Source organism: Nelumbo lutea, chromosome 4 (assembly GCF_056320005.1).
Source record: "Nelumbo lutea isolate HS-2025 chromosome 4, American lotus-T2T, whole genome shotgun sequence".
In the NCBI taxonomy this organism is placed as follows: domain Eukaryota; kingdom Viridiplantae; phylum Streptophyta; class Magnoliopsida; order Proteales; family Nelumbonaceae; genus Nelumbo; species Nelumbo lutea.
Genome location: NC_142687.1, coordinates 26,647,889 through 26,673,822, shown reverse-complemented (window position 1 = coordinate 26,673,822; position 25,934 = coordinate 26,647,889). Strand labels below are relative to the sequence as shown.

The 25,934-nt window shown below is 36.8% G+C and overlaps 1 protein-coding gene across 3 annotated transcripts; it reads right to left on the bottom strand.

Moving 5' to 3' along the window:
- Positions 1-584: 584 nt before the first annotated feature.
- On the bottom strand, positions 585-19,945 carry LOC148854749 (uncharacterized). 3 transcript variants are annotated; one of them, XM_088985191.1, is made up of 8 exons: positions 18,735-19,945; positions 14,217-14,513; positions 14,014-14,139; positions 13,619-13,699; positions 12,635-12,693; positions 12,235-12,316; positions 11,977-12,121; positions 585-1,154 (listed from the first exon to the last, which is right to left on the bottom strand). In XM_088985191.1, exons 1-5 carry the CDS (start codon positions 19,666-19,668, stop codon positions 12,665-12,667), a joined length of 1,467 nt encoding a protein of 488 aa, XP_088841317.1. In that variant the 5' UTR covers positions 19,669-19,945; the 3' UTR covers positions 585-1,154; positions 11,977-12,121; positions 12,235-12,316; positions 12,635-12,664. The 3 variants fall into 3 exon arrangements, with proteins under 3 accessions (XP_088841317.1, XP_088841318.1, XP_088841319.1); XM_088985192.1 differs by having other exon boundaries at positions 11,977-12,081; positions 12,193-12,316; positions 18,735-19,848; XM_088985193.1 differs by having other exon boundaries at positions 14,014-14,115; positions 18,735-19,848.
- Between the last annotated feature and the right edge of the window lie 5,989 nt (positions 19,946-25,934).

Here is a 25,934-nt window from a genome sequence, read left to right as displayed (position 1 = left end):
TTCCAATTCCCACAAATCACATAATCTGATACATCCATAGTACCAGACTTGTCACGTTTAGATGAAAAAATAGACAAGTTTAATGAAAGACACAATCGAGCTATCTGTATCACTGTAAGCTTTTCAGAATTGTAATGTTCATCAAAATCTCTAGCAAGGTAGACGCAGACGTAGACTCCGTTAAATTTGAATGGTCCAACTGCCACGAAGTGTTCCGTGTGCGCAGGCACAGGAAGAATAAACCCTGCAAGGGGGATGGAATCATGGCTCTAATTGCCAATGGAGGCATCCCAGTTTACTTTGCAGTTACTGGTTGTTTACCTGTCCCAGTTCTTGACGAAGCATGTTCACCCATCACCATTCGTGTCAAACATCATCAAACCACGGCGGCATTTGTCCTCCAGCTACAAAGCTCAAACAAATTACTAATATTCGTACCCATTTGAATTTTATCTTGGCTTCATCTCAATTAATACAGGAAGCTATCAATTGAAAAGTCCACTCTAATCTACCCTTAGGTATGCATACAGAGCAGATCCATGCCGTACTAAAAACTATTATTGACTCCAATAGTGCGCAACACATTCAAAGAGAAATCAAAATTGTATAAAATAAAGCAGGTAGAATAGAAAAAAACAATGGTTTATCTAGCCTTTCTCCAACAATGGAACAAACAGGACTGAACAGTTTAAGAGGAGCCTTTTGCTCTCTTATCATGAAAATGGAGGCAAATTTTGTTTTCATGTTTTCAATTTAAACTGGTGAATTTTCTGAATGTCACTAATCCAAGAGCTTGAGTAAAATGTTTCTATGGGTGATAACAACCTCTTGACAAATAGGCCAAGGCTATAAGAATTAGTTTGTAATGCTTCCCATCTTTCCAATTGATGGCACAAGGGAGTAGGTAACTTCTGCATTCATTGGATCAAAAAGCCTTTATGTGGCATAAAAGCAACCGAGGCTGCATCTGACCTTTGTAAACATGGTTGTCTGCAGGTACTTTATCTTCCAATAGGTGATCTGCAATGTAAAATTATATCTTGAGGCAGCTAGCAGTATCCAGCTTCGAAGTCCTGAATCATTGAAGCAGGATGGGCATGACAGGTAGCTTGTAATATTTGTAACGCCCAAATGGTGTTGAAGGTTCAGGATTCCTGTGACAGACATTCAACATTTAAACAAGGAAAACAAATAGAACATATGATATTGTGTATAGATTCTATTCTCTGGCCTGTCCCAAAAAAAAAAAAAAAAGAAAAAGAAAACCCAAAAAAACAGAAGGGGAAACAATCCCATATAGGTACAAGAGCAGCAATCTTGTAGACAGTTTGCAAGGGAAGGGATGCCGGGATATTCTCTAACTACAGAAAAAAGACTCTTTGATAGAGTGACATATTAAAGGAGAAGTTTGATTTCTACAGATCATCATATAATTAGTGGATGACAGTGTATGGCTTCTTCTTCAGCTTCTAGAGATGTGCCATCATAAACATGGATCCCACCTTCACCAGGTTATAAAACAGAAGTCAGTGGGACCCAGGAGTGTCAAGTATTAGTGATCTATTTAGAAAATACTCAAGCAAACATCATGTCAGTACTCAAGGCAGATTTTTGGTTTCCAGAATGAACATATGGTTCAGACAGGTTCCAAGGTCCTCTAATAGGTAGAATATGAGCTCCTTAAGAGTGGAGTATCGAGGGCTGATCTTTATTGAGGGAGACTGGTCCACTTTACTTCTTTGCTTTGCTTTTGTGCTAGTTCTTTGGGTCACTTTTCTAGTACCTGGTTAGCCCAACATTCCCTTTTTCTGGATATTGATTGCTGTTACATCTTACGGAAAGAAAGAGAAGCAACTTATAATTAGAACCCATTCAATCTATTTATCCTTTCCATGCCTAGAAAGTAGAAACTTGCTGCCATCAGGAATGCAAGAGGACAATTGGTCAAAGATGGGAAACCCATGGAGTCTAGGTTTTTACCAATACAAAACTTTCTCCTTTTCTTTTCTTTTTTTCTTTTTTTTGTTTTTTCTATAACATAGAAATAAGCAAATTTCCAATGCAGAAGAGTAGGGCTTCTCATAATCTGAGGAACATACCAATAAACAAGGATTTAACATCAGTGGCTGGAAAAGAAAATCAGATTATTGGCTTGATCCATCATAGAAACAGTAAATCAGTAATAGGACAGTTTTTTATCAATGTCAGTAATCAAGGAGTAAAATATCGACACAATACGCCTGATACAGGGTGTATCGTATTGGTATCAGACCAAACCGATACAGGATTTGCTACAAGTGGAAACATATCCTATCAGTCGTGCGTATCAGTCTGATATGCCACCGTATTGGCATGTATCGTATAGTATTGGCCGATACACACTGATACAGAAGCGGATTGAACCTGAATTCGACAACAAAGGTGATTCATGATTAAAAATTGAACCTGGTGTCATTTGAACCCAGGTCGTCTAGTGTGGCAGTGCCCAAGAGAGCATGCAAACCTAACCACTAAGCCATCATCTATTTCATGTCAATAAATGGAATAAATTAAAATTTAATAACATTAATGTCTACATGCAATCTAAACAAGCAACATACACTTGTATTCAACAACTCCAACTACAAATTAGAAAAAATAATATTTAAAATTAGAATTTTATAAATCGATGGGATAAATAATTTATCAAATCCACATATATATCAAAAAATAAATTTTAATTTCATAAGTTTATACAAATAAAGAATGTTAATAATAAAATAAATATTTTAATACTTAAAATTTAAAAATTTACACATGATATGTGTCTTAAAATTTTTATAAATTATTAATTAATATTTTAATTTGCATTAAATAACATTGCATTTATTATTTACAAAAATAAAAATATTGTTTACAAAATATTTGAGAATATAATATAAATAGAACATTTCAAATCCACTAGTCTACATTTATATAGAAAATTAATTTTTTATTTTATAAAATTTATAAAATAAAAATATTAATAATTTATGAATTTTCACATGATATGTATCTTCAAAATTTTCATAGGTTTGATATATTTTAAGTTAAGATTATTTGTTTGTATAAATTATTAATTGATATTTCAATTTACATTTTATAATAACATATTTATTGTTTACAAAAACGAAAATATTGTTTACCAAACATTTGAGAGTTAACTTTTTAGTTGATCTTTTGTTAATGTTAAAACTTAAAAATAGTAAAATAGAAAAAAATTGATATAATAATTCAAATGTAACAGTTGCATATATTTTGTGCCTTGGACTTTAATAGAAAATCAAATAATATTGGCTTTGTACATGTATTAATTTGTAAAAATCCATATAATTTGTGTCTTGGACTCTTGACTGATGCATTATCAATAAAATTGTGTAATATTTATGCATCCTGCTATATTAATTGTAATATATTTCTTCATATATACCATTAAAATGTACAATTCCTATGTATTTATACATTATTTATAGTTATTCTGACATTAAACTTATTGTTAATAATATATTTATGGAATTTGTATACATTTTCCTACCATATCCAAGCATTTCCATATTTTTCATGCGCATCCATGCATTTCCTAAGTGTATCTGTATCCGTATCCAAGTTGCCGGATACGATACCCAATACCGATACTTTCATCCTTGTCAGCAATAGGACATTTATAGAATGTCTTTTTTTGGTTTAGATAGATTAATGGCCTGTTTAGACAAAAATATATCAATATAGAAATGAATTTGTTCATGCCTTAAATAACTATCATTTCATAGGAAAACGGTACATCTATTAGTATTCAAAATTTTCATTAATTTGTACTTTGAATTTATCTGGTTCAAGTATCCATAAGGGGAAAGGTTGAAAACGGTGTCACCCATAAAATTAGGGGAGGTTAGATAAAGTGGTAACATGCTTTGGGGTAATAGTATGAAAACTAGTACTAATAAAGCTTAATTGAAAGTAATGTATAATGGTTACAAGGTGAGGGATGCTTCATGAAACAAAATGTTGATCAATAAAAATGAAGGAACAACTTCATGAAATGAGGTTAACAGTCGATAAAAAAATGACGGAATACACTATAATGAGTGTATTAAAAAAATAGGAGTTGCATCAATAAGGGAAGGTCAACTGAAATGGTCTGGCTATGTGAAAAGAAGACTAGTGCCAAAGTGAACAGAGACTATCTATCTATCAAAAGAAAAAAAAATGAAAAAAAGTTTTTAGTTATTTACAAAGCTAAGAGTAGACCTAAGATCTCAACACAAATCACCAAAGGCCAACAATCACCCAGGACAAACCTTCACGAATCCCAATCAGTACAGTTACCAACTTACCATCATATACCTGAGACTTTCATTTAATGAAGATAGTTCATCCCTTGTATCATTATGATGTGATTATAATGATACAAGGGACTTTCACTGGTGAAAACTGGATTATTAAATCACTGAAGGCTCTTCAGGCAAATTCCTCTCCACCTAGAAAGAACAGTTGCAAACTCTTGGCAACTTATACTTCCTTATCAACCACCCCATTTAAATCCAATTTTCTTTCTACTGGAGAAACTTCCTGTATCAAGAATGAGTTCAGAATCATGATGCCCCCTCCTACTCTCCATGATTCTGACTTCACCAAAACCACACTCATAGTATCTTCAGAAACCTTGATGCTTGAACAGGTCCCATGTTTCAAACCTTGACATCTATCTCCTACCTTAGTAAATTAATTTTCCCCTACTGAAGGCAGAATCTCACCATTGTCATGAGACAAAGCATCTATCTGCTCTTTTTCTAGATACCTCTTGGTCTTTCTCCATAACCCTTTCCAATCTTTCTTTTGGACCCCCAACCAAGATTGTATCTAAGATGCTCTCCATATGATTTGATGGCAAACCACCAACTAGCAGCTTAGGCAAGTGGCTACACCTCTTCACACCATCCATCTTGGTCTTGTACACCCTTTTAAAACTCTCAGACCTCTCCACAAGCTGCCTCTCAACCAAGATAAGACTATAGTGACATGAATCAGTCTAACATTCTTGGATCTCTTAAATCTTTTCACTGAACTTTCTCTTCCTTTGCAATAGAATCTTCTATAATCGAAGACAATCTTTTTATACAAGTAAAAAAAAAAAAAGAAATTTTCATTAAAATAAAATAAAATAAACTACAATCTGGATAGGTGATAAGGTTAGCACCTAACGACAATAAACAGAACAAGAACAATACAATTTCAAATCTCCAGTCCACAATTTTGAAACCCCACCACCTCCCATAAGCTTTCTCCTAGATCTTCTCTCTTGAGCTGAGAGAACTCTGGCAATATCAAAACCCAATCTGAAACAGATTTGCCAACAGTCGCCACCAGTTTATCCAGCTTCCATTCCTTCTCTTCAAAGATTCTTCTATTCCTTTCTTTCTAAATTTTCTAGCAGATCCAAATGGAAGACAACCCTAAAGAGCTGCCCAATTTACAAAGGGAACAAAAACTTTCAAGTACATAGGCCACCCAGTTTCTTTTTCACTGCAGCATGACAGCTTAGCCCAAAATAAGGTTGGTCTATCCACCCCCTGTTTTGCTCAAGCATCTGCCATTCCGTTTGCTGTTCTTCCTACCCATCCGAACTCTGCATTAACCTTTCTTGCAAGATGATCAATCTCCCTGAACGTAAATCTGTATTTCCAGGGTGCTGACTGTATATTCTTTTCCCAAGAAATCACCAAAAGAGCATCTCCTTCCACTTCCAGATCTCTAACTTCTAGTTAGAAAGCTATTTTTAAACCTTACAGCAGGGCCATAATTTCAGCCAAAACTGAGTCTCCAAAGCCTACTGGTCCTGAGAAGAGAGCCTTTACTACTACTTGATGGTTTCTGATAACTCCCCTATGCCTGCCCTTCCCGGATTGCCGAAGGAACTACCTCCAAAATTTAACTTTAGCTTATTTACCTCTGGTGGTTTCCAATCCATTCTCACTACTTCTTTATGCATATTTATCTGTACCATTTCAGTCCAGTTCTATAATATGTCATTTGTAGAAACGTCTCTAAAGAGGTCTAATGTTTTCACCTGGTGTGTTGATCTAACTTTTATAGATTCAATCACTTCCTCTTTAGATCTTATCTTTTCATTGAAGATCCGGTTATTTCTTTCCTCCCAGATAGTCCAGACCAAGACTGCCCTTACTGTCTTCTACAAACATCTTCCCCTTTCTTTTCTGTTGCCTCAAGAAGTTAGGATTGAATAAACTAACCACATCTTGCAAGGGTTCCCATTTGCAACCAAAGAGAGAACAGAAAAAGTCTCAAATGCAAGACACAAAAGAGCAAGAGATTAGTGAGGAAGGGTCTCACCACAAGCCTTACAATGCACATGTGAAGAGAGAGGCACTTATTTGACCTTCTTTTTTGTAGCACATCACAGGTGTTAACTTTTTCCAAGGAATACTTCCCAGCAAAGAGTTCGAACTTTGGGAGGAATTGGTTTGCACCAGATTTCTCTCAATGAGAAATTTACCTACAAAGAGCCTGAGTGAGTGAGTATGTTGAAAAAAGGCCATTTGGGGAAGCCAAACCTTGCCATCTAGAGAATTTTGGTCCAGAAACACCTTTTCCAACAAAGAAAGTAGCAGGATAAGTGAATCATACTCATTATCCCTCAAACCCCTTTTGAAGCCAAAATCCTAGTTTAAACCAGAGTCTGATGGCACCCCAAATCTAGAAACAAGTTCTGCCTTGAGGTTTGATAAAGAAAAGAGTCTAGGGAATTCTAGGTTAAGGGGGGTATCCCCAATCCAAAGGTCCTCCCAAAATAAGACTCAATCTCCATACTCCACCATTCAACCAGATAAAATTAAGGAAGATTGGTAATACCTCTTAGATTGCCTGCCACGGGGAGTTTGAGGTTGCATGAGGCGTTAGCTTTGCATCCCAGCCATTGTCCACCACACTGAATGATTTCAAAGCCTATCTCCTTCTAAGGGGAATCTTCAAAGTCATTTTCCTAGAAGAGCTGTGTTCCGTTTAACTAAGTTCTCAATACCTAGTCCTCCTTGCTCCTTTGATTTACATATCTGCTCCCATTTGACCAAATGATCTTTCTTTTCATCTCCTGGTTCCCACAAGAAATCCTTCATCAATTTTTCTTAGCTGTCTTGTTATTTTCACTGGGATACTAAAGGTTGAATAACAGGACTTAACAGTAAACTTTCCATTTGAGCATTCTTTCCACCATAACTCATCCCTAAATTGGGTTGAGATCTTCATCCTTTCCAACTTCTCCAGCAGATTTAAAACTCTTCTATTTCCCTGTCAAGGAGTGGCCTTCTGAATCTTGGACACCATACAATCTGCTCCCTAATTCTTTAATAACAGATTAGAATATTCACTCCTGGTTCTGACAGCTTGAGTGATCTTGGGCAAACCTCACACAATCTTCCCACCCCACTCGAATCATCCTCCCAGAATCTTATTTTAGCCCCATCCCCAACTTCAAAGCTTGTTAGAGTTCTGAACTCCTGATCAGATTAGAATATTCACTCCTGGTTCTGACAGCCTGAGTGATCTTGGGCAAACCTCACACAATCTTCCCACCCCACTCGAATCATCCTCCCAGAATCTTATTTTAGCCCCATCCCCAACTTCAAAGCTTGTTAGAGTTCTGAACTCCTGATCAGTGTTTTAAAAGCACAAGGCACAGGGGTCAATTTGCGCCTGAAGTGCAAGGCGAGGCGTGCGCCTTTTTAAGCAAGGCGCAAAAATTAAAAAAAAATCATAAAATTATAAAACATAATATTAATAAAAATATAAACTTAAATTTTAAAATAAATGTTTTAAAAAACCTATTATTTAAAATTAAAATACATAAACATAATATGTAAAGCATATTCAAATGAGAATTTAAAAATGAAATCAAACATATAAAGCATTTTCAAGCATATAAAACCCACAATCTCTTTTTTTTTTCTCAATTACATTACTTCAAGTAGCTAATGTGACATATTACATTCCTAATTCTACAAGCCACCTTTGTGCCATGCCTCTCGAGGCAAGCCCAAACAAGTCCATGTTAGGGTCTTAAATTCTTAGTTTCCACAAAAAATAATGATTTTATAGTTTTAATTGCTTTTTAAGAAGATAGTTTATTAGGATGAATGAATGGACAATATTACCAAATAGGGGGTCGTCAAATTTTCAAAAGGCGCACGCCTGGGTTGAGGCGCAAGGTGCACCAGGCGCACGCCTAGGCACACCAGGTGTGCACCTTTTGAAAGGGCTGCACCTAGGACCTAGGCGAGGCGTCTACCCTATAATGCGCCTCGCCTGTGCGCCTAGGTGCACCTTTTAAATCACTGCTCCTGATTAAAGTTCAGAATTCTTTTCCAAACACTCATCCCATATGAAGAGCTAACTTCCCTTGATTCCTAACCAAATCTCATCACCCCATATCTGCTAACCACCACCCTCCTCTATAAAGAGTTTTCCTTGTTACTCAACCCAAATCTCCATAACCATTTCCCAAGTAGGGCTTTGTTAAATAATCTCACCCTTCTAAACCCCAAACCCCCTCCCTCTTTGGGTCTACACACCTTATCCTATTTAACTAGATGGAGCTTTTTACCCCACACTCCCCCACTCCTTTCCATAAGAAATCCCTCTGGATCTTTTCCATTCTCTCTGCAATTTTGGTTGAACCCTTAACAAGGACAACTAATAATAGTAATATGTAGGCGGACTTGATAACACACTTGTTATAAGGGTTACCTGTCTCCCCAAGGATAAGTATCTTGCTTTCCACCTATCCAGCCTCCTCTCTACTCTTTCAATGACTTGACTTCCAGATTGTAATGGAAGCAGAATTGCCCCCAACCAGTAATCCCACATAGTAAAGTGGGAGTTCCACGATACGCTGGTAGGGGCGTATCGGCCTGTATCTTGGCTCACCTTTTATTTATTTATTTTTTTTTAGTCTTTCTTTCAAACTGGTTCAGATGGGTCGGTTTAAGGCCTGTCTACCCCCTGAACCAGGTCAGACCCTGAAACACCCCCTGTAGGGGTGTATCAGGAAGCCACCGATACGATACGTATCGGCTAATATGGCCCGATACATATAAAAAAATTGAACCTTGCCAACCCCTATCAGGACACTATTAGATAAATTAATTTTCAAACCTGTCAACAGCTCAAAGTTAGCAAGAATTGCCCTCAGATTCAGCACCTCATTCACAGAGGCAATCAAAAAATATAAGGGTGTCATCGATATATTGTAAAAGAGAAATAACAAGCTCTCCCATCCCCACCCTGAAACCTCAATCAGCCCCAGCTGCATATTTCTTTCCAACAACAGATTCAACACCTCCATAATTAACACAAAGAGGAGTGGGGAGATTGGATCCCACTGCCTCAAAACTCTAGAAGATTGAATTTTTTTTTGAAAATACACCATTCAAAAGGATTGAATATGAAACTGTTGACACACATGCAAATATCCAGCTCCTCCACCTCTCTGGAAACCTCATCAACCTTTGAATTTCCTCTAAGAAACACCATTCCATCATAGGCCTTTTCAATTTCAATTTTACACCTGCTCTCCCACTTCTAATCTAGAATCAATACATTCACTAGCCACCAAAACTCCATCTAATATATGTCTCCCTTTCACAAAGGCCATTTGAGTCTCCCCCACCACTTTGTGGATTGCCTTTTTAAGTTCCTTTAATAACACCTTTGCCAAAAACTTATATGGACTGCTGATAAGGCTAATCGGTCTGAAGTCTCTCAGCTCCACTGCTCCTTCCTTCTTTGTGGTTAATGATAGAAAGGTGCCATTTGTCATATTCTCCAGTGCACTTTTATCATCTGTTACACAAGCCACCAGCTAACAGCTTAGGCAAGTGGCTTCATCTCTTGGCACCCTTCCTCTAGTACACCCCATAGTTTTCAAGGCGCCAAGGTGAGGCTAGGCGACTGGGGGGCACCTTGTCGCCTGGTTGCCTAGGCAATGGATTTTTTTTATGTTAAAAACATAGGTCCTAGGGTAGTTCCCTAGGTACCATAACAATACTTCTTTAATAATTATTCATGATTTTCATAAAAAAAGTATAAATTTCATATTAAAGTATAGAAAATCAACATATTAATAAGAAAAAGAAGGAAAATAAAATTCAAAAAATATAGGGGCTGAACCCTTATTTTTGTTATAGGAAAAGAAGAAAATAAAAAGTATTGGTAGTAGTAGCAGTAGTAGTAGTAGTAGTAGTAGTAGAAGAAGAAGAAGAAGAAGAAGAAGAAGAAGAAGATATGGAAGAGGAAAATGTGCTGATTAGATAAAATTTTAAGTTCTTCCTTATTGGTTCAGGTTTTTAAGTCTTTCAGGGTTCAATACAGCATTTAGCAATATTTGTGTTGATTAAACCCCAATAAATAAGAAATTAATAAAAAGAAATTAGTATATAAACACACAAAATGATTATTTTAGTTTAATAATGTCTATTTTATAATTATAATCTCAAAAAAGAATGAATAAAAAAGTATTTTATAGTAGGAAGCAGAAAACTGCTTGGTGATTAGGCAAGGCGAGCCTCAAAGGGCACCTTGTCGCCTAGGCGACGCCTTGGCAACTATGGTACACCCTTTTGAAATTCTTACACAGACCTCCCAAAAAACTGCTTTTCAATTGAGAGAGGACTTCAGTGACATGAATCAGCTGAATATTATTGGAGTTCTTAAATCTTTTCACTGAACTGATTTTCTCCTCCTTCACTACAGAATCTTCTAAAATCAAAGACATAATCTCTTCAATACTACTTTTTAAGGTAAAGCCCTGACTTGGCTTTATAAAATCAAAGATGTAATCTCTTAATGTCCTTCTTTCAATGTTGTCCTTTTCTTTTTCTTAATTTTCGTTAACTTTTTTAACACATAGTTGATCCTACACCTTTTCCTTCTTTTATACCCTCAACATAGGATGTACCTTGCACGCTATCTCCTGAATGGCATGTTTGTACTTGCCCATGTGCATACATTGTTTTAGGGTATTGTAAGAGTATCTAGTTGATGACTAATATAGGATAAGGGAGGCACCATAATGGGCTCAACCTGTTCTTTGGCCTGTTCATTTAAAATTTCCCTAGGGTTCTTACTTTATCATAAGAAAAGGCAGATAATGTTGTTGATGATGATTAACAAATAAGCACCGGCATAGAAGGTGTTCATATATATATATATATATATATATATATATATATATATATATATATATATATATATATATATATATATATATATTGCGTGTGTGTGTGTGTGCGCACATGTATATTTATATTTGTGTATGTATATATGTATGTATGCATGCATGTATGTATTGGGAAAGGCTTAGTATATTGTATTGATATCAAAAGTATGATTCTCTGTACAAAGAGAAGCTGTACATGACATCCAATTAGGGACCCCCCAAAAAATCCACCTTCAAAAAATGATGAAGAAAAAGTATCATATCGAATTCGAAATACATTATGGACAGACAGCCATCCCTTTAAAAACCCTACTGCTGCATTAATCACCCCTGATTCTGAAGCCTGTCTGCTGTTAAAAAATTCTGTGTTCAAAAATTTTTTGAAAAGGTGTTCATAATTTCAAGGTAGCTTATAGCTTTTTTTATTTTTATTTTTGAAAAGCTAAAGTATTGTATTAATATTAACAAAAAAACGTCTAGGTAGTTCATAACACCATTACACCAATGCATATACTTAAATAGCAACCATATGAATGTGGAGATCACTCTAGCTTCTAATTTTATATTCTCTTTATGCCCTTTCTATAGCTCACAAAAGACTTTAAGGATTCAAAGTCACTGCATGCAAAAACCTGCAGCCCAGCACAAGCATCTCCATACATGTAAAATTATATTGATTACACCATTTTATTCTTTAACTAAAGGTGATAAACTGATAACGAGCATACCTTTTAGAGCCCAGTGTTCTTGAATCATACTTTGAACACAAAATGGAAGAAGACTGCAACTCATGACTTCAATATATTGATAAATGGAGCCATGCTATAGCCAAACTGAAATTCATGATAATCAGGGAGAAAGCATACTGGCCAACTGAAACTCATAAAAAAAGAACAGGTATAATCAATTTCAGCACAAAAAGCACCTAATAAATAAAGGCTTACAAGGCAGCAGCAAGAATGCATGCTACATATCAGGGAACTCACTGCCTAAACAATTTGATTCAGGGAGCCAACTCCATGGACAAATATCATTTAAGGTTCTAAGCTGGCTTGGAAGAGAAATGTTCTGCAAAATGAACAGTTACATTACAAGTCAATTATTAGGAATGGCAACTCATGATAACCCACAAAAGTATTTTTTATCAACTTGACAAGCAGCATCTTTGTGATCTTGTTCTTTTTTGTCTAGTAAATGTTTCTTTTCGGTAGCTTTACTAACATCATCACCACCATCATCATCCAAGCCTCATCCCAACTATATGGGTTGCAATTTTATTTTACTAAGAATAGAATGATATTTAAACATCCCGAGATAGAATACAGAAATCAAATGCATTTATGTAGTTTTAACATTCAACAGTAACTTAAACGTCACTGGTCTTACCACTACAGAATATATAACCACCTATCAAGTTCAGGAAACTGCATATGCATACATGGTTCCTGCAGCACAGAAATAATGATTATCAAGTATTTCATCTAACAAAACAAGAAGTGTGCATCTGGGAAAAAATAGTTGAAATTTAGTATAAAAGAACAAAAAAGGAAAGAGATAAAAAATACAAATACAAGGCCAATACAGTTTTTTTTTTCTTTTTTTGCAATTTTATGAGAAGACCAAAATAATGATACTGCTAATCCAATAGCATAGGAAATTACAACAAGCATGGTGTACACAAAAAGAAAAGGAAATGTCCAGCCATGACAGATTCCCATGGCAAAGAAGAATGACAGTAGATTTTTTTTTCCAATTTATTGTTCCTAACAGGCTAACACCAAGAATTCCATCCTGCTAGGCCATTGACTATGGTATTCAGCCCCTAAAATTCCATCTTAAGACAGGAAAATAAGAAATAAAAGCTAACCCCAAGAAAACCAATATACTTTTACTGACATTGCTTCATGATATTGTGTTTTTGGCATTATGTTCTGTTGTTGCCACTTGCCAGGTCTTCTAAAGCCTACACTTGGTCACAGGGGTATATGACATGGCATCCCAGACTATCCAACAGATGAGGAATCCTCTAGGTGAACCATTTTTGTCTGGATTGACCACTTGCATCACATTGTCCATGTCTGCAACATTCCTGTTCATTCATTTTATTTCACCCTAAAAATAATAATTCTTAATGGTTATTTTAATGACCGAGGAAAATTGACTTGTTTTATTATCACAAGGCCATTGAGTCTAAACTTTCAGAAGCAAGGTGACAAGAAGAAGCATGTTAATTTGGGCTGCAACCTCAGCTTTTTTGTGTTGAAGTCCTTTCTTCCTATAATCTTATTTATGGAATAAAATGGTGTAGAAAAATTTCAGCCATGTCATGAGAAGGTGAAGAAACTACAGATGAAAACAAAAACACCTCACCTTGTCCAACAATTAGAATTGCGTTTGCAGCAAGAAGAGCAATATCCTGAATCTTTTCACTTGCAAATATTGCCTGAATGGCTAATAGATTAAACCGAGAAGATGTCAGTAACATAAGATGGATGCTGGAAACAAAAGAATAAACTCAATAAGAATGAGAATGTCATTGATAGGAAGAAAACAAAAATAAATGTTTTACAAAGTAGCCTTCATGATATAACTTCATAAATACCAAATAGGTTATAGATATACAAATGCATCTTAAGCAACCTCAAAGAAGTCTGAAAAGAAAAAATAATGGTTGGCTTCATCCAAAGCCAATAAGCAACTTTTTATATGCCAATATCTCACATATAAATGCTTAACTCAGCATAACAATAGAATGTATAATAAACCTGAGATTTGTATTGGCTTTTCTATGCCATCAGCTTTCCCATTCTCATTGATAGGGATGTCCATGTCAGAAACTGATATAATGTGTACAGAATGGTAACCATCTGATACCCAGACAATTTGTGTTCCTACAAAATGATAACAACTGTTTTTAAACTTGAAACCATCTGAGAAGATTCTGATAAAATAAATAAGAGTAGCATACTCATGGAAATATCAGGAAGCACAGCCAGCATTTGCACTTTCATGGTATGATTGAAATGCTTCATGTGACCATTGATTTCTGATCCAGGGACATTGTATAAGATCAAGAGGTGTAAATCTCCAGCTGAATCCAAAACTAAGAACTTTTTTGAGGACAAAGCATGGATTGAGACAGCTTTTAGCGACAGCAATGCTACTGTCATGGGTTGTGGACTTTGGACCTCCAAACTCCTAAATGCTATGAAGCATGAGCCTCCTTCACATGCATCTTGTCTCAGTTTCAAGGTCCTAGTCTTCTCTGCAAGTTAACAAGGAAAAATAAGCTATCTATCAAATGCCAAAATGAACATATCCCAACATCGAGACAATTGGATTTAAATTTTAGGGATAGAGAACCAAGTTCTTTTTTTTTAGATCATAAGACACCAAGTTTTGAAAGCACAGAAATGAATTTTCTTCACATAAAAAAAGTGCTGCAAGCACAAAAGAACAATAAAAGATGAAACAAACTAGTGATGCCATTTGAATGTAGGATAACAGTGGAAATATGTAATCCAATGTTTTTTTTTATCGATGAATCATCTTTATTAAATTATTTAAAGAATTGGTATTACAAATCTACCGATAGGTGCTATTGACAATACAATTTGTGCCCTAGCAGGCTAGCACCCCAGAGTTCATTTTTGCTTTGCCCCTAATCTGACTTATGGTTGGCATTTAGAGATAGTCTTACATTTTCTTTTACCAATGTTTCCAAGTTAAAGTCTCTCCAAATTTCTTATCAAGTAAGAAACTACTAGTTGTTGTGCATCTTACTGTCTTCTTGACACCAGGTTCAACCATTTCAACTATCACAAATAGTGCTTTCTATTTTCTCTACTCTATTGCTACATCTAGCAAATGGTTAGCATGAGAAATTTGATTAAAGACACCACTTGCTAGAACTAATTCTGATAAGCAATATGTAGAATCTTGAACATCCTGGAGAATAAAGCCCATAGGTGAATGGTAACTTGCAGCCTACAATAGTAATTTGAAATCCACAAAGACCATGGAGCAATCACTAGTTACTGGTTCCCAAACTTAACAGCCATTGTAAGCTTATAGATTAGTGGCAAAGAAAGGGACTTCTGCACTTGTTCATTCAATTAACTTTGCATTTTCAGTTAACCAAGCATTTTTCTTTCATGACAAAGTATTGTGGATGCTTTAGTTGGAAAGGAATACAGCCACAGACAGCAGCAGTAATGGGCGTTAGATTCAGTGTTCCTATCTTATCTCTTAGCTAGATTCAGTGTTCCTATTAATTAGGCAGTAGCATTATTATTTCCTAGGTCTTTTAGAAAGTTTCTTAATGTTTCTTTTAGAAAGTTTCCTAATGATTTTAGAAAGCCTCTTTTTAGAAAGTCTCTTAATGTTTTTCAGAAAGTTTCCTTAAGAAAGGGCTCTTGTAATTCCTATTTAAGGAGCTGATGTTATTCGATAAATCCATCCAGAATTTCAGTCAAGAAAGAGTAGAGGAGAGTTGGTGATCTCTTTAACAAATCACCATAAAGGTGCTAAAGATAGGTTCCTCGAAAAAAGGGAGAAACAAGGGAAAACAAGAAGTTTTCCCGTTAACTGACCTGTGACGAGATCCTATTCACGGGCCCTTAACAATTTGGTATCAGAGCAGGGCGTCATGGGTGACTTTGAGTAATTGAAGACTAAGGTTCATGATCTAGAGCACAAGCTCGTGGAAAACAGCAAGGAGGTGCGCGAGATCAAGGACGATGTCTGAGAATTAAGGCGCTTGATGGAGTTATATTTTTCCAGCAAGGAAAAGAGTTCAGAAGGGGTTGCAACCACAGACGGCCGCCGACCAGACATGGCAGAATCGTCCGGCGAGCAGCAGGTCGTTGCCCAGGGAACCGTGATCATTCCCAAATGCAGCAGGCTGGAATTTCCTTCCTATAATGGAACTGGAGATCCTTTGGGATGGCTGTACAGATGTGAGCAGTTCTTCCGCAACCAACGGACAGAGGACAGGGACAAGGTAGGCTTAGCCGCATTCCACATGATAGAGGAGGCACAACTCTGGTTTTATATATTGGAGCAAGAGGAACCTGGGTTCAGTTGAACCCAATTCAAATCCTACTGCCTTCTCAGATTCAGGCCCCCATTAACAAGCAATCCATTAGACGAACTAATCAACCTCAAACAGACTGGAACTGTGGCTGAGTATCAACGCCAGTTTCAGACCCTCCTTACAAGAGCGTCTTCGGTACGACTAGACCAACAGGTTGACATGTTCACCGCAGGGTTAGCGGAAACTTTAAGGGTGGATGTGGAGATGCAAAATCCCCCCAATCTGGTTACTGCTATGAATTTGGCTCGCGCTTTTGAATGCAAATTGCAACTCAACCGCGGAAGTATCAGTATAGGGCCACTTCAAACAACATGGGCAGCCCCAAAACCACTCGGAATGGCTCCATCTTCAGCAGCCAGCCAAGAACAGAAACCACAGACGAACAACAATTCCAGATCGACATCCAGTGTGGGAAGCAGTGTTGTTGCACCCCCTATTAAGCGCTTGTCCGGGGCTGAGATGGCGGAACGCGGGGCGAGGGGACAATGTTTTAATTGTGATGAACTTTACTCAGCAGGGCACAAGTGCAAGAGACTTTTCTGCCTCCTGGTGGAACAAGAGGAAGATGAGGATGAACCCTCTTCATTGGAACCCGATCCAGGAGGGCAAAATCATTCCACCTATCCTGGATTCCTTTGACTGTGTTTCAAGACACCTATCCTGAATTCGAGCTTGAGGACAATCTCTTAGTCCAGGAGGGGAGTAATATTGTGGATGCTTTAGTTAGAAAGGAATACAGCCGCAAACAACAGCAGTAATGGGCGTTAGATTCAGTGTTCCTATTAATTAGGCAGTAGCATTATTATTTCCTTGGTCTTTTAGAAAGTTTCTTAATGTTTCTTTTAGAAAGTTTCCTTTTAGAAAGTTTCCTAATGTTTTTAGAAAGTTTCCTTAAGAAGGACTCTTGTAATTCCTATTTAAGGAGCTGATGTTATTCAATAAATCCACCCAGAATTTCAGTCAAGAAAGAGCAGAGGAGAGTTGGTGATCTCTTTAACAAATCACCATAAAGGCGCTAAAGATAGGCTCCTTGAAAAAAAGGAAGAAACAAGGGAAAACAAGAAATTTTCCCCGTTAACCGACCCGTGACGAGATCCTATTCGCGGGCCCTTAACACAAAGCATCTAAAAGGATCTGAAAAGAAAGCTCTAAAAACATTATTAAAAATGAATTAAAAGTTGACCTAAAAATACATGCTATGCATGAAATAAGTGATGTATTTTGTACTTTGAATACATTTACAAGAGGCTGGCGAGTGTACAGAAATCCATAAAAGATGAGGGGGTTCTGTTTAGGCCAATTTGCTTAGAGAAGTGTATTAAGCATGTTGAGGAAATTTACTGTCATCAATTGAAAGAAAGATCTTTCCTGATTGGGGACAGAAGATAACAGAAATAAGATCTTGTTGCCGCCGTTGCCACTGAAATGGAGAAGAAAGATATACTTGCTACAAGTTCAGACACATGCACAGTGGACCACAGGAGCACGTTCTCTATCATCCACAATTCCACATAAAGCAGTGGAATCATCTTTGGATCCAGTGATGCCTAGGTATATCAAAAGCCCAAATTGATTTTCATGGGATGGAAGAAACCCTCACATAAGGAGAGATTTATATTTTTTGTTACATCCTTGTTTCTCATTCTTTCCATGTTATCTCTATTCCAACCTTCTCTTCCCAATTCTGTTGCATATCATGTTTCATATGCATTTTGTCCCCAGTGCCCTAAAAACCAGGAAAAAAAATTAGATTTTTCAAAGATCCACACAAAACCTTACTTCTTGTTTTATATGGAGCTTATAAAGGTCTTTCCATGACTAAGGAAATAACATTTATGGTGCATCACTTGGGTAAATGACATGATAATTGCAATCATGTTTATGAACTTCATAAAAAGACCATTACATAATGTTGGCCCTGGCTATTTGGGGCCATGGGAGGGGTGAACCAGATAAAGTCATACAGAACAACCTTTGACATTTTGTTTATGAGCTTCATCCCTATGGCAACATTGATCACCTGGTGTTTTGATGCCAGTTGTTCTCTGCCTTGTTAAATAGAGTTTCTGATTATGCTAATTCACATATAGAGAACTATGGAATATTTGACTTTTAATATGTAGGAGAGATTTCAGATGGATGATTAGTCGATAGATAAGAAGAAAACCAACTGGGTCATTCCAGAATAAACCCATATGGATAGGAACTACAGGTGATGGGATTTCTTGTTGCAGATAAACTTGCAGTCCAATCAGTAGTAGTTTAATTATTGCTAAAGAAATCAGCAATGGTTTAATGTTATAACTTGAATGTACAAAATGGTATTTCTTCCACCCAGCAATAAACATAAATAAGCAAATAAGAAGTAATGAATAGGGTTTATGGACTTACCAGAAACACGATGAACCTCAGTCTTTATGGTGTAACCATTAGCAAAGATCTCGGAGGTCCCTTCCAGTCCAGCAATTTTACCATTCCGACCACTGATCCCATGCTTGGAGTATGTCACCGAAGTACTATATAAATCGTTGCTTCCGTTCCTAGCCTGAATCATCTCATTCTGTAAATGCAGTTCCCCAGTCTTCAGCACATCACCATTCAAACCACCACTTTGGTAGTGTTCTCTTCTCCTGGCCAATTCCCGCTGTCTACTAGCCCGGCCTTTCACTAGCGGCGTCAATGGGAAAACCCGAACCCCATTATTCTCCCCCAGAAGCAAAAACCCAAATGAAACAGTAATAGAACAAATCGGCATGGTACAATCAATAATAGCACACTTCATCAAGTTCACGCCCAACCCATCATCCGCATCACTCACAGTATTCGCGGCAAAAACCCAAATTTTACGAGCAGAGATCGAATGCAAAGCAAAAACATTCACAGAACCAGAGAGCTTAACGGAAAAACCATGTGACAGATCAACGACAACCCCCAATCTATGACCACAATCCAGACTCTTTTGAGTGCAATTCACTCGAGCTTTGGCGAATCTCTGGCTCTTTCCAAGGATCCAGAAGCGGAGAAGAATTGAAGAGCCACCGTTATGAGGTCCAGCGACGACGAACAGGACGCGGCCGTCGGTGGAATTAGGGTTCGGAAGGAGGCGTAGGAAGCAGGCGGAGGTGGAGTTTGGAGGAACTAGGGTTTGATGAGGAAAAGAAAAAGAAGGAGAGGGAGAGAAGAGAGAGGGAGAAGAAGTGAGTAGAATAGAGGAATCAGAGTGCATCAAAGCTAGAGAGTTGGAGAGAGGCTCGAAGAGAAGAGAGGTTACCTCCAATGAGGGGTCAGAGTTGGGAAGTTTGAGCTTGCAAGCCAACGTAACCATCACCACCCGCTAAAACATTCAAGATTCAACCCAGACCAACCTAAACCATCTCTCCTCTCTCTCTCTCTCTCTCTCTCTCTCTCTTTTGTTCGTGAATTTTCCTCAGTGGATATGATCGGAACTCGGAAGGGATCTACGAGCTCCACACAGTTGACGAGTCTTGTTTGTATGCCCGTATACGGGGCAACGCCCAACGGGGTGGTGGTCTTTTCTATGTTCCCGTAACGGGTGACGACAAACTTTGGCTGAATAGCAGCTGAAGTGGCTGAATACGAGGGCAGAGTAAGAAAAAACGAAAACAACTGTTCTCTCAGAAAGAACAATACAGTTTTACTGACGTGGCAGTTGTTTTTGGTCTAGAAAACCACTATAGGCCCGTTTGATTCACGGGAATAGGGGTTTAGAATGAGAATTAGGATGGGTCATTTGAATTCCAACAGTTTAATTGGTTAAAATTGAAATTCTATTCACTGGCACTCTTCCGGTCCCATTTAAGGGAATGGCCATTTTCTCTCTTCCCATTGAGAATAAAATTTCATTCCAACTGATTTTAATTCCTATTCAATTTTCATCTAAACCAAACAGATTGTTAGAATAATCATTCTCATTCCAATTCCACTTCTGATTCCATTCCTATTCCGATAATGAGTCAAATGAGCCCCATATCATCAACGTTGAAAAACACCCCAAAGTCATTGGCTCAGCCACTTCAGCTGTTACGGATCTCATGTTACACATCTTAATTACATCTATCTAATCTAAAAAATTTTAAAGCCTTAAATTTAACTTTACTTTAGGGCCAGCCTAGATGGGCCCATCTTAATTTTTTTTTCTTAAATAAAAACATAAATAGAGAAATTTAAGCAATTTAGGGTGGTCCGGACTCTGGAGAATCTCATTTTTATGGACTTATTTTTTGTAATTTTGCAAAAATAAAGACAGCCATCCTAGTTTTGTGTATACCCGCTTTAGTGCTTTACCATTCAGCAGGAACCGGATGGGCTGGACTCTGGAGACAAGTCAGTGTTGCATATACCTAACGTTTAGGCCCCCAACAGTGATCTCTAATACATGGCGAGTCCCAGTTTTATGGTGAGGTGTGCAGTGTTGGATCAAGTTGATAGGGTGTTGGAATATACTTTGTTGGTAAGAGATTCCAATTGAATTCAATGTATGTTAGTTCATGAAAAATCCTTGTTGTAAGATCGGGTCTGGTCCCAACAGCCATTTCATTTGTACATTGAGAACATCTCACCAAAAGAACGATGGAAATGTTTCTGATGTATGATTACAATGGCTGTGGACATGATCTATGTCCACACATCTCACACATGGTGGGTCCTAATATATGAGATGTGGGGACACAGATTGTGTTGTAAGTGCGTTGGAACAGTTTTTTGATGGGAGAGATCTCAATTTGTGACAATATCAAATGCACTTCTGGATGAATGAACATGTTATACAAGGAGAAAAACCAGATGGCATTGAGGCATGCTCCCAATGCATGGTTGGGATGTGCTGTGAGGCGTGCTCTGTGGGAGCTAATTCAAAATTCCTGTTAACAGGCTGTCAAACATGGACAACCAAATTTTTCTTAACTAAGAATATATTCATGACTTCGCCAAAGCAAATGTTTGTGAGATGACCACAAAATCTAATCCTGTTACGCACATGTAAGAGTAAGACTCTGTTCCACAATTTATTATCATCCATGGGAGAGAAGTTTACAATGTGCTGTGCTGTCTGATGCATATAATGTGGCCAGCGTTTTGTGTTCAGCAGATCCGAGTTGTATGTTCCTTTATCTTGGTCAATGGTGTGAAGAATCGGCTGTCTGACATTATTAGCTGATCAATTTTCCTTTGATAGTGGACTTAACAGGTGAGGTTTTCATTCATGTGAACCTGGACCCTTGTATGTTTCAGGTTCTGGTACTAGTGGCAGAGGGAAAATCATATGCCTGACTTATTATGGGCCCTGGTCCCAATGTTTTTAGGCCCATGCCATCTATGTTTGGGCTAAGTTGGGTACCCAAGTATTCGGTAACCCATTCATCCTCTTCTTTATCAACAGTGAATAGACCAGGCTTTTTGGTTGATTAATCCTGAAAAAAAAAGCTTCTACCTGTTCAAGTTTTCACTTTTTTTATACCAAATTTCAATTCAAAATTCTACCAATAACTTTTCTTTTTTAATTAAGAGCCTAAATTTGAAACTGAAAATCCAATCAAAAGCAAAAGGCAGTGTTCGAGTTGAATTGCTTCAGATGAGCTGCTTAATTAGAAGAAATTTCTATGAATGACTGAAAAATATAATTGGTTCAGGTTGCCTGGAATTTTCACAAAACATTGCTTATAAGCTTTTGGATGAGGTGGGTCTCACCTCACAAAGCCAAGAGCGGCAACATGAAAACCCTGCAAAATAAAAAGAAACAAAAAGTTTGAATGTAAGAATATACTTGAGTACTAAATATATGTACTCTCACATAGAGGGTGATCATTACTAACCTGATGCAAAAGGCCCAGCATGCAGTAAATTACCAGGCCTGGGCCTAAGTTTTTGTTCAGGCCACAAACACACAAGAAGTGATTGATATAAGCCTTTCCCTTTCCCCCCTTTTAACAACAAAAAGGTTGCTGTCTCATGACAATCAAAATATATACAACCTAAATTAAAAAGAAACAAAGTGAAATTTTGGGTGATATATACAGGTCAGTGAAGCTTCACTACTACTTACCTATGGAGAACCCAAAGGGGTTCCCTATCTTATTAATAGAGAACCTTGACAAATAGTACCTATGTTGAGGGTTTTATCCTCAATAGATTATTCAACTAAGATCCAAGCACATGAGAGTGGAGGATATTGGATGCAATTATTCGAAAAAATAAAGGCGTAGTAAATGTGGAAGGATGAGTAACATGAGTCCATGATAAAATGTTTTCTTATGAGGAAATAGGGTTGCCTATTCCAACCAATTAAGCTTCAAAGTTGGAAACACAAAGAGTATTAGAAAGACAAATTTAAGAGACATATTGAGGTTTGGATACGTATGAATATATCATTAAAACTCAAAAAAATAAAAAAACCATCAACAACAATAAATCTAGGTTAAGATGTCTATAAATAAAATATATAAAACACATAGTATATGTGAAGTATGAATATATATATATAGTAATAATCAATTATTTTTGGACTTCATTGATAAGCATGAACTAAGAAAAAATTAAGTTAAAATCTAGAACTAATGTAATTGTGATAAGTAATTTCAGATGGCCTTGTGGTAATTAAGACAGCTGGTCTCCCAACTTACTTGGGCTCAAATCTCCTTGATCCTTGTTTGTAGGTTTCGAATTTTGAGGTAAGAAAACTCCTAGAGGGTGTCTCTAAAGGTTACTGTTTGTGATTAAAATTTTGATTCATGATGTGCAAATATTGAGTGTTTGACTCATGTCATATAAACATGTACTTTCACTATATAGTTTTGATTGTATGATGATCATTGAGGCTCAAATTACAAATGCATATCTGTAGAGTGCAAAACCTTATATTTTATATGTATTTACACTGTATATATTAGCAGTTATACTCTTTCCAGATTGAGCCTTTATACTCCTTCCAAATTGAGCCTGAGTAAAAAAATCATGACCGGAGAGCTTCATTGGTATGGGAAGCACACATAAATATCATGTCATGCTTAGATCAGAAAACCATATTTTTTTTTGTTAGAACATGATAAATCAACATATTCAATGGGGGGGCGCTCTTTGTCCTGCAGTCCAGAAGGTGGGTTTAGTTTAAATCTTATGTCTCTGTTACAGTCAAGAGGAGACCTTACCCAATTACTAATAAGCTAATTAACTGGCACAAAATTTGAACATTTGTTGATTTTTTTTGTTCATGAACACACATAACAAGTTCATACTTTTATATACATGGGTTTTGTAGTAAAAACCAAATGTTTTCTGTTCCAAAATAGGTGGGCCCACTGTTTGCTGTTGTGGCAATTGTTTTTGTTTTGAAAAATAAAATCATACATATTTCTGAACACCCCAATTAGAACGTGGTTCCATCGGCAAAGAGCTAGCATATAGTTTAATATCTTGGAACAAGGCATATCTGTACTATATGATGCCACGTTTTTCTTGGCCTCACGTCAAGATGACCATCCCATAATGCCATATCTTTACTACCTTAATTGGTAAACTTGTCATTGCTTTAGCTCTAAGCAACCCTTTGTATGCAGACAATAGAACAAATAACCCTTTGACTCAAGTACCTTTTAAACAATTTTTTTTTGTTGCATATTTAGCTTCTCAAATGAGTCCAAATTGATGAATGCAGACTGACTGAAAAAGAATTAATTCAAGTAGATTTTTTGGAAAAAATAATATTGAAGATAATTAATAAGGCTATACATATAACCAGATTATGAAATACAAGTTGATATATAGAAGCTGCATGAATTGAGTTCTCACTAGCACATAAGCATTTATTTCACCTCAGCATAGGTTGAGTTGCATCCACTAGTTTGTGGGTTGCACTTGCTTCCACTAGTTTGGGTGTTTCCTTTAACCCCTTATTACACTTTTGGGCATTAGGAAGAGTCCTAACTTGGGCCATCCCTGACCAATGTTCAGTCCTATTTTCTGCCAATCTTAATCATGTCTTATGACTCCTCAAGGTAGTACTTTTTGTCATGCAAGAAAGGAAGGTTATGAATTGGGAATGCATCTGAGAATTGACAGTTGGAATTGCAAGCTATTTCCAAGTGTCTCTCGTTACAAAGCACTTCACTTGCATGCATGAATTGTACTAACACCACCTACAGGATGTATTACTTACTCCAATTAATTCATAGGTGAAACAATTCAAACTTTGAATTCAGCCCCATCCCCCATGAGGAAAAAAAAAATATTCCATTACATTCCTCAAATTTCATTTTGGGGTTTTTTATTTTTTTTGTTTTTCCATTTCTTTTTTGTCTTCTTGAACACCATGCTTAATAAATTCGTTTTTGAATAATTTGATTGCATAATTTTTTTTTTCCTCAAATGAAGATTATTATAATCTCCGGCCCGTTATTAGTTTTACAGACTTGCATGCAAATGGAATGAGATTTAACTTCCAATGGATCCATACGTGGTGTTTAATATTTCACATAATTTTAGTTTGATATTTGGTGTGATTAGGGCTCATTTACTTGTGTAATGGTGAAATGTCGGGTTGGTATGCATGGGAATGCGAGTTTGAATTTGAGAGTGGCCACTTTGTTCATAAAAATGTGAAAGGTTAGAACTGCATCCAGTCTATCCCTCCCAAAACTAGGGGTGAACAAATGGGTAGATTTTACCCAGAACCAATTGGAACCAACCTCAAACTGACCTTAGGTTCTCGGGTAAGGTCTGGTTCCAAATTATTGGAACTACTTCCCACCAGGTTGGTTCCGGTCTGGGGGTTTATCCTGTGCAAATCGACTTGTTTAATTGGCCTTGATTTGTCTTGGTGGAATATTGTGTGTGAAGTCGTATTCTATTTTGCATTGAAATTGCATTTAATTAAATTGTGGAAATGTAAAGTTGGAGTATGGAATAGTAGTGATTATGCTAGATTGTTAATGGATTATGTGATGTTGATATATAATATATTGTTGTCCAAGGCCAAAGCTTTGAAAGGGAAAAAGATAATAGCATACTATTAATTATTATCTCCTTAGAGATTAGGTGGTTCCATGGATAGATCTTAATTGGAACCACCTAGGCTAGAACCGACCCCTACCAGATAGGTTCCAGGTTCTGGCTTGGGACCCATGCTCACCCCTATCTAAGTCCTCAGATGTCTAGGACCAATATTGGTAATGATCTTTTATTTGAGATGATTCAATTTGAAAATTTTGTGACATGAAATTTAGATTCTTTTTTTTTTCTAGAAATTATATATAGGTTTAATGGATGGAGATAAGAAAAGCAAGGGTTTCACTTATAATTACAAAATTACAAGATGCAGTATATATATATATATATGATTTTTTTTTCATTAAGATCGAATGAAATGGAAAATTTTAGGGCAATTGAGAACCTATTGAAACTTGGAAGTTTTGCGTTATTTGACCAACCATTATGAAGAGGACCCATTACCCAACTAGTAGTGGATTAGTACATGGGAAACCCAGGAGTGCAAATTCATGAGTCTTATTAATTTTAAACCATTTGGTAGAGATGTAATGGCTAGCTAGCTGTGTAATTAACTGATAATAATATGCTTAG

Excerpts from the sequence above, each read along its gene's own strand:
- LOC148854749 (XM_088985191.1), bottom strand. The coding sequence starts at position 19,668 with ATGGTTACGTTGGCTTGCAAGCTCAAACTTCCCAACTCTGACCCCTCA. Across the intron at positions 14,514-18,734 it reads TGAGGTTCATCGTGTTTCTG|AGAAGACTAGGACCTTGAAA; the intron begins GTAAGTCCATAA and ends GTTAACTTGCAG. Across the intron at positions 12,694-13,618 it reads AATTCTAATTGTTGGACAAG|GAACCATGTATGCATATGCA; the intron begins GTGAGGTGTTTT and ends TCTGTGCTGCAG.